General features: G+C 54.7%; 1 protein-coding gene across 1 annotated transcript in view; it reads left to right on the forward strand.

Moving 5' to 3' along the window:
• The first annotated feature begins 10,389 nt into the window (after positions 1–10,389).
• Positions 10,390–12,613, forward strand: part of INTS1 (integrator complex subunit 1) — a 36,826-nt gene continuing 34,602 nt past the window's right edge. Inside the window, exons 1-2 of the mRNA XM_058569430.1 lie at positions 10,390–10,647; positions 11,306–11,596. Coding sequence (XP_058425413.1) covers positions 10,590–10,647; positions 11,306–11,596 — 349 coding nt within the window. The 5' untranslated portion in view covers positions 10,390–10,589. The remainder of the gene's footprint in view (positions 10,648–11,305; positions 11,597–12,613) is intronic.

The following is a 12,613-nucleotide window of genomic DNA, read 5'->3' on the forward strand; positions in this document are numbered from 1 at the left end:
CTCCTCCAAAGAACCCAGCAAGACAACTTTGGCATCTCCAAGTTAAGGAGGATCAGAGAACCAGGACGATAGCCTGGATATTTGCATGTGGGTGAAATCAGGTTCACGTGAAAGGCCGGCACAGGTGTTTATTCTGGCCTTATTCATGATCTCCCAAACTGAAACACCCCACGTATCTACCAGCTGGCGGGCGCAGCTCATCCCCCGATGTTTGTGGTCAGTGGCAGGCCAATAGCCAAGTCACCATTTCAGGTCTGTGGCACACTGTATTTTCCAGAGATGGCTGTGACAGTGTCTTCCCACCAAGAGGTGGAGTGTGTGTCCTCTCCCCAGGAACCTGGCCAGACCTTTATGACAGCCTTGGCCAACAGAGGACAGTGGAAGTGACGTCAAGTACCATCAAGGCTAGGTCATGAAAGGTTTTCCCAAGCACCAACCTAATTCTCCAATTCTCCGATGCCAACTTGTGTCCTACAATTCAATTCAATTCTGACACCAACCCCCGGAGTTGGCGCAGACCCCACAGGGGAAGGGCTCAGTCCCATAAGACTGCCCCCACTTCAGATGGCAGTCGCAAGTCCGGGGTCCCAGGTTACCCGCACTTCTGTCTGACTTGGCTACACATTCAGAGGGTCCCACGCACGACCCCCTCTCAGGTTCAGTAATTCCCTAGAATGACTCACAGAACTCAGGAAAGCACAGTATTTAGGATTACAGTTGTATTACAAAGGGTACCACTCAGGAACAGCCAGATAGAGGAGATGCTCAGGGCAAAATACAGAGAGTGAGGGGCGCAGAGCTTCCATGTCCTCCCCAGGATGTCACCCTCCCAGCACATCAGTGTATTCGCCAAACTGGAGGCTCCCTGACCCCGTTGTTTGGGGTTTTATGTGGGGTTTCATTGCACAGGCATGAGCGATTGAATTACGGCCATCAGTGATTGAACTCAGTCTGCAGCCCTTTCCCCTCCCTGGAGGTTGGAGGGAGGGGCTGGAAGTTCCAACCCTGGAATCCTGTGGTTGTTCCTCCGGCAGCCAGCCCCCCTCCTGGAGCTGTCTAGGCTCTCTCCCATCAAGTCACCTTGTTAGCATGAACTCAGGTATGGCCCAGAGGGCTTATTATGAGTAAGAAAAGCCACTCACATCACTCAGGAAATTTCAAGCATTTTAGGAGCTCTGTGCCAGGAACCAGGGACAAAGACCAAACATATCTTTCTTATTCTGTTGTATTTACTTAGCAACACAGCCCTGCCTGGCTCTGTCTCCCGGGCCTCCTGCTCAGGGAACCCAGCGCCATACTGTGAGGAAGCCCAAGTCATGTGCAGATGCTCCCTGAGGTCCCAGCCGAAGGCCAGCTGTGAACAGTCGATAGCATGACAAATGAAGATTTGCACTTGATGTCAAAACACCCAGAAATTGGACCTTCCTGTCCCTCCACTGGCCTTTCTCCAGCCTGATAATGTCACATTGGACTAATCCAACCTGGGAAAATGCCCCTGACCATAATTTCTGAGCCAAAAATTAGGACACACAGTGTAGCATGAGTTTGTGGCGGTATGTCTCAGTGAAAAACATCCACTGGGAACTATGATGAGGACACGGGTTGGAATTTCTGGGACACTTATTTATGTATGTATGTATTTATTTTTAAGAAAAGTGCATGAGGATATTTTTCTAATTTCAAACATAATATATGCTCTTTGCAGAAAACTTGAAAAGCCCAAATGAGGAAACAAAATCCATTGTGGCCCCGACAGTGTCGGGGGCATTCAGATGGTATATAGGGACAGTAAGGCAGAAGAGGTGAGATCGGGACTGCTCTGGATAGGGCAGGAGGGATGTGGCCATTGCTCCAGTGTCCTCCCTTCCCATCCCCCACCCAGCCTTAGGACAAGAGAAAGAAGGTGGGGGTGCAGGCTGAGGGGTTGGGTCTGTTGCCCCCAGAGACCGTCCCCACCCAGACCCCCTTTCAATCCCACCTGATGTTGGCTGTGACCTCCGGCCCACCCAGCCCATGCCCTTGACCTCTGCCCTCCTCTCCCCACCATAGCTGACAGGTCATAAGGTGCCCCTGGGGGCTTCCACCAGCCACCAAAACAGAGAAAGCCTGTACCTCTCCTCAGCCTCAGCCATTCCAGGCAGACTTTTAGAATTTGGTGAGGTACTGGTTGGGAGTGTGGAGTTGGGCTATAGGATTCTCTACTCCTGAGCCATAGCCTCCTTGTACTGGTTCTCAAACTGTGTTCCCCGGGACCCCAGGGTTCCAAGGAGCTGGGCTGGGCAGAGGAGTCCAGGCCCCCCAGTCTGGGGCCCCCAGCTTCTATCTGCCCTGCTCTTTGTGGTTGACACAAGTGTCCTGCCCCCTTGCAGTCTTTCAAAGGTGCAGAAACCACAGCCGTATCAGAACAAGGTGGAATACACTTCCTTCTCCGATGCCTTTTCTCCCTGGAGCCCAGCAGAGGGCCCTGACCTCAGCCCAGCCTGGGTCCTGGAGGCACGGGCGCCCAGTGTAGGGGTCTTCAGAGACAGGGCTGCTGAACTCTGCAACATCAGAGTGTGACAGGCCTTCAAGAGCTGCTAGGCTGACCCTAACTGAACAGAAAGGGAAACTGAGGCTCAGAGGAGGTGACCCAGCCGAGGGGGACATAGTTGTCAGATGGGACCAGAACATCTCCCACCCCCAGTCAGTTCTCTGTTCAAGCATACCCAGGGCCTGGGAGGAAATGCTCTCTCCGAGACCAGCTTTTCCTCCTGGCAGCTCATCTGGGAGAGTGGCACCTGCCCCCCAGGCCTGCTTTCTCGGTTCCATTTCCCCAAACATTTGGGATGGCAGCGGATGAGAAACTGGACGACTCAGGGTCTCTCGGGGTCAGAGACCTTAGACTCCCCTGCCTGCTAAGCAGTCTTCCTGCTCCCACTTGCTCCCTTCCCGTGACGGGGTACTCACTTCCTCGTGAGCTGGCCTGTTCTATTTTCAGACAATTGTTGGAAAGCGCCTCCCTGCCTCCAGCCAGAGGCTGCCTCCCTGGGGCTTCCGCTCACTGGCCAGGGGCTGCCCAGCAAGGTCTCAGATATCAACCCCCAAGGGACCGTTTCAGGCCCTGGGCTACCAGGGCAGCAGCCTTCCTGGGCACTGGTCGACAAGAGGCATCAGCGCCTTCTCCTGCACTGCCAGCAAGCCTCACCCCAGTAGCCTCTCACTGGCGGATTCCAGCCTGAAACGCTCTGCGTAGGAAGGTCCATTAGCAGAGGAAATTCTCGAAACCACCGCTTGAGCGGAGATGGGCTCCAAGTTGCCCCTGCCCAGGACTTGGGCATCTGAGTCCTAATAACCGCTGACTCACAGCTTTGAAACACAGTCACCAGGCTAATGGGGCTTCCAGTGTGGGTGAAGCAGTTTCTAAATTTAGTGGACAAGGTAGTTGGGAAAGGACCAGCCCCCCCCCCCCCGGGCACCCTGTGGTCACTCCACGGAGTATCTCATCTCATACGACCCCCCATGAGTGCTGGGAAGTGCCAGGCCTGGGCTGGGGACACCAGACCCAGGCAAGGAGACCTGGACCCCAGGGAGACATGGCCCAGGTCGGGCTCAGCTCTGGGCCCGGGCCACGCAGACAGGAGCAGCTGCTTCCTGGCCCAGAGGCGGTTAGACCGCATGCAGCTGCAGACCTGCCAGCCTCACCCCTCTCCCCTCGGGGGACCTGGGCAGGTCCCTGCTCACCTCTGTCCCCCACCCTGTTGGCCGCCCCAGGTCCTGGCATTGGCGGGTTCTGGGAGGGGCCACCCCGGCTGGTTCTCTGCTGCAGGCGCCCTCCCTTCTTCCCTCAGCAGTGCCTCGGGGGGGCCTAGTGGAGGCGCGTGTCCACCATGCAGTCACTAGGTCAGGGCCTGGGGGTAAGAGTTCTCATGGTGGATCTGGGGTCACAGCAAAGAGGACCTGGGACTGTGGGGGTCAGAGTCCTGGGCTTGCCAGCCTGACGTATCCCTGCAGGCTGCACCCAGCTCCCCACAATGATGGCTTCTCTAGACGGGACCCTCCTCTGTGCCAGGGCCTCTACACACATTGGTCACTCTTCCCGCCCACGTTTGCTGGGCATGACGTGCGGCTCTGGATCCAGCAGGAGCCGGGCAGACCAGGTGCTGCTGGTGGCTTACATCAGGCAGGGAGGCAGGCCATAAGGAAAGAGACAGATAGGTAAGTAACAGGATTTCAGGGTGATAGTGTTCTAAAGGATGGCGTTAGGGGCCAACCAGGTCCAGTGGGGGCTGGGACTGTGGTTCTGGGGCAAGGGAGGAAGACCACGTTGAGCAAAGACCAGATAAGGGTCAGGAGCCATGGGGGTGCCTGGGGTTCCTGATGCAGAAATAGCACCAGTAGAGGGCCTGAGATGACAGCCAGGTGTATTCCAGAAACAGCGAGAAGGCTGAGGTGCTGGGATGGGCAGTGAGAGGGAAGGCGCAGGTCATGCTACCTGGTGGTCCTCGGTGTAGATTGTAGGGGACTGAGGAATGGCACCACACACGTCCACCTGGACCCTCAGGATGGACCTTATTTGGAAATAGGGTCTTTGCAGATATAATCCAGGTCAGGATCTCAAGACTAGATCATCCTGGGTTAGAGTGAGCCCTAAATCCTCTGACAATAAAGGAGGGGACACAGGCACAGAGAGGAGGAGGCCGTGTGAAGAGGCGGCAGAGATGGAGTGACGCAGCCACAAGCCGAGGCCCGCCCCAGGGCCCCGGGAGCTGGAAGAGGTAGGAAGGATCCCCCCACCAGAGCCTCTGGAGGGAGCGTGGCCCCGCAACACCTGGATCTCGGACTTTCAGCGTCCAGGACTGGGAGGGAATAAATGTCTGTTGTTTAGGCCACCCGGTCTGTGCTATTTGTCACAGCAGCCCCGGGAAGCTAACGCAGCGGGGTCTCAAGGATGTCAGCGTCTGAGGGGAGCCTGTGGAATTCAGGTTCCTGGGCCTGCCCCAAGCCCCCTGGACTCAGAGTTCTGGATGGGGCTGCCTTGGTGTCCCCCACCCCGCTGCCCCCTGCAGCCTCTTCCTCCTTCCTGGGCCCCGCACAGCCAATTCCCCGAGTGGCGGACAGTCCTTCAGAGCTGGTTGTACAATCTGAGTCTCTGGGCTGCCACTGTCCCAGAATCCCAGGAAGGAAAGCTCTGTCCACCTGACCCCATGACCTCTGACCTCCATGACCCCGACCCCAGCATCTTGGGCTTCTCCAGAATGTTCTGGCAGGCAGTCTTTGGTCTGCAAGGGCCAGGCACTGTCCCAGAGAGGCACTGCCCTTGAGCACAGCAGTACCAGTGCACGATGTGCTGTAATGGGGGCACCAGCAGAAGACCAGCCACTGTGTGCCCGGGGACAGGAACCCCCGAGGACTTCACGGAGGAAGGAACTGAGCCAGGAGGCTGGGTTTTGAAGGAAGAAGAGGAGGTTGTCGAGTGTGAGAGCGAATGGAGGAAGCATTCCGAGGAGGGGCCAGTGCAAGCTAAGCGCTGGCCTGGACCCGCCCGTCCTGTCCTGGGCAGGGGGAGGAACTGGAGCCTGAGCAGAGGGGGAGTCTGGGGCCCAAGTGGCCTCCTCGGGGAGGATCCTGTGACAGCCTCACGGACAAGTGCGCTCTTCTTCATTTCCTAATGGAAACTCTTTTTTCTGGGACATTCACATAATTGCAGAAAGGAAACACACAGAGCGGTGGCTTGTAACCACGAGGAACCACTGGGTGTATTATTTTCCAGACTTTTTCCACTTTTAGATAGATGTGGTCACTTCCTACGTACTGGCCCACGCACCACCGGTTGTGTTGTTTCATCACGGACGGCTCCGTATGGTCCTTTTGCAGCAGCTTCTGAGAAGCGCGTTGTCTGGACACCCCGTGTCTGCACTGACCAGTCCAGGTCGCTGGACACTGGGCCTCCATGAGGGTCAAGCTGCCACTGCACATTTGGGGTCAAATCCTAGGAGTGTGACTGTGTGGGAGGGCAGGCACAGCTCACATTCTGACGGCTCTTGCCAGCGTGTGCCGCCCCCGGCCCCATGCTCGGGAGCTCACACAGCATGCGGAGCAGCTGGAGGCCCCGGGGGAGAACAGGCATTGGGCAGTCTTTGCTGAAATCTGGCCCTGGTTTGATGGCTCTCTGACCACTGTCTTCCTAGAACCCTGCCATCTGCAGCAGCCAGCAGCTCTACCGCCCCCCACAAAGGTTTGAAAAGAGGGTCTTCTCCAGTGTTAGTTGGGGCAGCCTTGATGGGGCAGGTTGGGGACAGTGGCAGGAGTCTGATGCAGGGGGGGCATTTCTTTACCCATTGACCCAAACTCATCCCTCAGGCTGTCTACCCATCCCTGTGTCCCTCCACTCGTCTGTCCTCTGGCCACCCATCTTCCCCTCCCAGGTGGCCCAGAACCACCTTCCACCCACTGACTCACCCTCCCCAGCTCCACCCGTTCATCCATCCGTCACTCTTTCCATCCTCCCGCCCAGCCATCCATATCACTTATTTATTCTTGTGTAACAAACAACCTCAACACTTAGTGGCTTAAAAAGTAAGGAAAGGGAAAGAAAAACAAGCCAAGACATGTTTAAAGAATGATGGAGTCATGTCACAAGAAGACAGGAGCCAGCTTGGCAGGGCCCCCACTGACCAAATCTAGGACAATTTGCGCATCAAACAAGCAAAGATAGCAAAGGATTACAATCTACTTAATAAAGCAAGAATCCACGGGTCCATATTGTTTTCCAGTGATGGAAAACAATAAATGAATAAATGGGGAAGAAGGGACATCCCTTCCTGACGTTAGAATGCCACGTCAGAAACGCGGAGGGAAGTTGCCCATCATCATCAGAACTGATTCCAGCTTGAGCCATCAGGAGCTGAACTGAGCGGTAAGTTTGAGAGGATACAGGACACTTACCTAGTCTCCAAGTACGTTCTACTTATTTCTCATACACTTCATCACAAAGGTGGATGGTAGCTTTACAAGGAGACATCGGCAGACACCACCATAACCAAGTAATCAAATTAACTTTTCCAGTAATGGGACAAATTAAAGTTAAATTAAAATCACGTGCCGTCTGATAAGATGCACTGAGAAGAATTTAGCATCAGTGCGATATTCCTGCCAAAAGTGCATAACCTGAACCTCACCAGGAGGCGGCACTGGACAAACCCGAATTGAAGGGAATTCTGCTAAATAACAGGCCTGAACACTTCAAAAATGTCAATGTCGTGAACTACCAAGGAGGCCTCAAGATCTGGTCTAGAGGAAAAGGTACCAGGGAGATATGGGAACAGAATGCAGTGCAGGATCTTGGATTGTCTCTGCCATAAAGGATATCATTGGAACAATTGACAAAGTCTTAATAAGGCCTTAGATTAATGAAGAGTATTGTTTTGATGTTCGTTTCTTGACGTTGATAATTGTACTGTTGTTAGGTTAGATAATTCCTTGTTTTTAGGCAACACACTCAAGTGTTTAGGTATAAATGGGAATCTTCTACACCTTTTCCTTAAATGGTTCAGGAAAAAAATCTGAATAGAGAGAGAAAAGGATGAAACAAAAATAGTAAAATGTTGACATTTTGGGTACAGGGCGAAGGATATCCAGGAACTCTTTGTACTATTCTTGCAAATTTTTCATAAATTTCAAATTATGTCAAAAGAATTTTTTTAAACCTTAGTGACTTAAAGTAACAACATGCAGCATTTTGCTCACCAGTCTGCAGGTTGGCAAGGATGGGCAGGGGCAGCATGTCTCTGCTCCATGCTGCGTCAGGTGGGACAGCTTCCAAGATAGTGCCCTCACACGGCTGCCCAGTTGGTGCTGGCTGTGGGCTGGGAGCTCAGCAGGAGTGGCAGGGCCTCAGCTCCTCTCCGAGTGGGCCTCACATGAGGCTTGGGCTTCCTCAAAGCATGGCGGCCACGTTCCAAGAGGCACCGTCTCAAGAGACAGGAAGTGGAAGCTGCCAATTCTTGAAGGCCTGAGCCCAGAAATGGGCACAGCATCATGTCTGCTGTGTCCTGGTGGCCAAGCACTCGGAGGTACCAGATTGAAACGGAGGTGAAGAGACCTCACCTCTCGATGTCAGGCATCTCAGAGAATTTTGCAGCCATGTTTCAAAACCATGTGCCATCCAAATGGTAACTATGGGATGTGAAGGAAATGTTAATTAGTTAGTTTTTGGTAATCATTTCACAATGTATATCAAAACATCCCCTTAAATACATACAATTTTTATTTGTCAATTGTATGTCAGTAAAACTGGAAAAAAATAAAATAATTTTTTTCTGCCTAAAAACACATACTACATATCATCCATCCATCCTCTCTTTTTTCAATAACAGCTTTATTGAGATAGAACTCACAAGCCACAAAGTTCATGGATTTTTTTGTTTGTTTGGTGAGGAAGATGGTCCCTGAGCTAACGTCTGTGCCAATCTCCCTCTGCTTTATATGTGGGACACCGCCACAGCATGGCTTATTTCACTAAGCACCATGATTTCAAAGTTCACCCATGTTGTCGCATGTGTCAGTGCTTCACTCCTTTTTGTGGCTGAATCATATTCCACTGTGTGTAGGAAATACCCCATTTGTTCATCCATTCATCCATTGATAGACTTTTCTGCAATTGTGAATAGTGCTGCTGTGAACAGCTGCGTACAGGTATTTATTTGAGCACTAGCTTCTAATTATCTTGGGTCTACAGCTAGGAATGGAATTGCAGGGTCCTGTGGTAACTGTGTTTAAACGTGTGAGGAACAGCCACACAGTTTTCCACAGCGGCTGCAGGTTCCCGCCAACTCCACCTCATTGCCAGCACTTGTTATTGTCTGTCTGAGTGGGACAAAGTGGTCCCCCATCCACTCTCAAGTGTTCAGTCAGAAAATCCTCTGTGAGCCCTACTCTGTGCCCTGAGACCCTCCCTGTCCTCTAAGAGCTCACCACAGGGAGCCCAGCCCTGGAGTTCTGCGTTCCCTAGTGGGCCAGGGGACAAGGAGCACATTCTAAGAGCTGGGCCCTTTTGTGCGCTGGGCTGCAGGCAGGTGTGGCCTGAGCTCTTGGACGGAGTCTCCATGGCTGGAAGACAGTGAGGCCACCTGTCATGCCCACCTGCTGTGCCCAGCACCAGGAACAAGGACTCTCAGTTCCCCTTTCCCAGCCTACAAAAGCAGACGGGCTTTGCTGCTGGTTGGGGTAGGATGGCAGAGCAACATCTAAAGGCTTCAGGCAGGGTCCTAGCCCGGCTGCAACGACAGAGCCCTACAGATGCAATCAGCAGATTACTGCTTCCATCGGGTTCTGAGAATGGGGTGGCCTCCACACCCCTGGGGGACAGGCTGGAGTCAGGCAGGTCCCCCTGCACTTCTACTGCCAGCCCCGGGGCTCCCTCCTAGCCCCTATTAACTTGAGAACTTGAGAAGCCTCAAAAGAAGTTTATTTGAGAGTAGCCAAAAGAATTACAATTCAGCACACACATACTATGGTGAACCATAGGCCACTCTGGAGAACAAAGGAAGGGAGCTGCTTTTATAGAGAAAGGCGGAGTAGGGCGGGGCTGTTCTAAAGGAAAGTCCATTGGCAGAGAGTAGCAGTTCAAAGTGGCAACGGCTTCTTATTGGCTGAGCTGCAGCATTTCTCATTGGCTGAGCTGCAGCGTTTCTCATTGGCTGAGCTGCAGCGTTTCTCATTGGCTGAGCTCGGGCATTTCTCACTAGCTGGGCTGTTGCCAGGTGGGAGAGAAGTCTTCCTTCCAGTAGCAAGTAGTTTTACTTCCTGTCAGAGACGCAGGCAAGTTTCTCTTCCTGTTTGGTATAATTGACAATGTGTGATGGGGCGTGAGAGCTCTCCCTGCAGGCTTTCCCAACTCCAGTTTAGTTAAGGTTTCTTTTATCAATTTCCACAAACTCTCCCCCCCAGCCCCCGCAACGGGCCCCCAGAACCTGCCCTCTGATCCATACATAGAGAGCAGCACCCTGAAGGTGCAGCACGTGTGGACTGGAATCCCGATGCCACCCTTCCTAGCTGTGTGTCCTGTGGCACGTCACTAGATAACGTCAGCTTCACCTGCAGAAAGAGTGCGTGACAGCGCCCACTCCTCGCCCGCCCCCCTACCCCGCTCCCCACCCCGCTCCCCCCCGCTCCCCACCCTGCTGTGGCTGAATCGAAACGTAACGGCCCTGCCGGCCTCCCGCCGAGAGAGGGCGCTGTAGGGATCGTACTGGCGCTGCGAGCCCCTCTCGCCTCCCCGCCTACCGCGCTGTTTTCCTTCCGGTTTTTCCGGAAGTCAGGCCTCGGAGGGCTGCACGGCCGCCTTCCGGTTCCGGGGCGGCCGCGGCGGCGGTGGGGCGCCGGTTGCGGTGGGCGGGAGGTGAGGGAGCTTGCTGGCGAGGCTGACCGTCTGTGGCGGAGCCGAGGTGGGGCCCCTGCGGCCCCCTGCAATCGCTCTTCCCGGCGGGGCCGTTCGTCCCCGGCCCCCAGCCCCGAGCAGCCGAGGGCGAATGAATGAGCGGGCGACTTGACACCGGCCTTTCCGCGGGTGACGCGTCGGCGGCGAGGAGAGGCGCGGGGCCGGGGTCGGTATGAACCGGGCCAAGCCCACTGCCGTGCGCAGGCCCAGCGCGGCGGCCAAGCCCTCAGGTGCGCGTTCCCCGCTCGGGCAGCGGGGCGGCTTCGGGGTCTTCCCGGCTAGGTCCTCCGCAGACAGTGCTGCTCCGGGAATCGGGTCTGGACGAGCAGCCCTTGGTCCTGGGAGCCCCGGGGGAGGCGGGACAGCCGCACTGCCTCCGGGACGCGGGCATCTCGGTCCAGGCCGGGCCTCCCAGGCGGTAGACAGTGGCCGAAGGCGCTCCTGCGCGCGCGGCAGGTGGCTGCACAGACGCAGGGCTGAAGGCGCAGACTGCAGCCGGCCGGCCTCAGATCCGGGCTCTGCGGCTACCTGGCTGGTGGCCTCGGGCACGTTACTTAACCTCGCTGTGCGTCGTTTTCTTTGTCTGTAAGTGGGACTAATGATGCGTGTTTCAGAAATTTGTTAGGAATCAGTGAACCAGCTCTTGTCAATCAGAGGCGACCTGGTGTGCAGTAAGCGCCGTGTGAAGCTCAGCCGGCGTGGTTACTAATGCGGTGCTTGTCCCAGCTCTGCTGTGGACTCGCTGGGCGGCGTGTTTCTTGCCTCCCCTGACCCGTGTTTAATCCCTTCTGGACCCGAGGAAGGTTGGAGTGAGTCTCCAACATCCTTCCCGCCTCTGCTGCTGGCTGCTGTGTAAACTGCACGTCTTTCCACCTCTTTTCTCTGCAGGGCACCCTCCACCGGGAGACTTCATTGCTCTGGGCTCAAAGGGTCAGGCCAATGAATCGAAAACGGCCTCCACCCTGCTGAAGCCTGCCCCTTCCGGCCTGCCCTCTGAGCGCAAGCGGGATGCTGCGGCTGCTTTAGCCGGTGCCTCGGCCCTGACCGGTCTCACCAAGCGCCCTAAACTCTCCTCCACGCCCCCTCTGAGTGCCCTGGGACGCCTGGCTGAGGCCGCGGTGGCGGAAAAACGCGCTATCTCTCCCTCGATTAAAGAGCCATCTGTGGTCCCAATTGAAGGTAAGGTCGGTCCCTAGGCTTCCCAGAGAATGTCACCTTTCCTATGCCTTGTTTGTCCACCAGGGGTCCAGTCAAGGCCATTTCTGGGCTTAGCACCGTAGGTGTAGTGTAGGTTCTTTGGAAAGTGAATGAGAGGTGTCCTCTGAGCGTTTGTCCTTCAGAGGACTTCTCACGAAGCTGCCTTTATCTCACTGTGCTTTCGAATTCTGTGACAGGGTGGGGGAGGGACTAACGTGACCCGGGGAAGATGGTGCCGGGGGGTGTGGGCCCCAACGTGCTGCCACCACGTACGTGGCAGGAGCAAGCGTCGACACTGGGCGCCTCACTCCAGGGAGCCAGGTGGCCTTCCCTGTGAGGTTGGAATGAAGTAATGCTCAGGCTTGTTGTCAGTTACGCAGACAAAGCACGGCCAGCACTTCTTCCACTAGAGAGTGTTGATGGATCTTAGTCGTCTCCATTTTGGGGAGGAGTGGTGTGTGCTGCACTCTTGGTGGCCTGCCAGCAACTGTCCTCTGGGAACGGGTCGTTCCTTTGTTCAGTTGTCCGTGTGACATGTTTACTGAGCACCTCCTTTGTGACAGGTTCTGCTCTGAGCACTGGGGATAAACAGTCACTGTGACAGCCCAGGTCCTTGTTCCCATGGGCTGTGCGTTCTAGCAAGTTCCTCTCTCTACCTGGGGTGAGGAGGTTGGCTTCCGTTTATCCTTTCTCCCTAGTTAGTAACAACAAAGAGTTTCTCTCTCTCCTTTTTTTTTTTAGCTGGGAAGGTAATATAATAACGTTAAAGGAAAACATAAAACGTATCTGTAATTTTTTTGTTTACGTGAAAGCTTTTGACTCTGCGTGCATCTTAAATTGCCCCTACTTTGGTGCATCGTCTTCCCATGGGTTATTTCTCGTGGCTCCACAATCTTCTGTAGAGCAGATCTGTTAAACATCAAACCGGTCCCCCGTGTTGAGCACGTACGTGCTCATGTGACAGCATCGGGAGCGAGAAGGCTCGTCAGGGAATTGTAA

Source organism: Diceros bicornis, chromosome 26 (genome assembly GCF_020826845.1).
Source record: "Diceros bicornis minor isolate mBicDic1 chromosome 26, mDicBic1.mat.cur, whole genome shotgun sequence".
Taxonomy (NCBI): domain Eukaryota; kingdom Metazoa; phylum Chordata; class Mammalia; order Perissodactyla; family Rhinocerotidae; genus Diceros; species Diceros bicornis.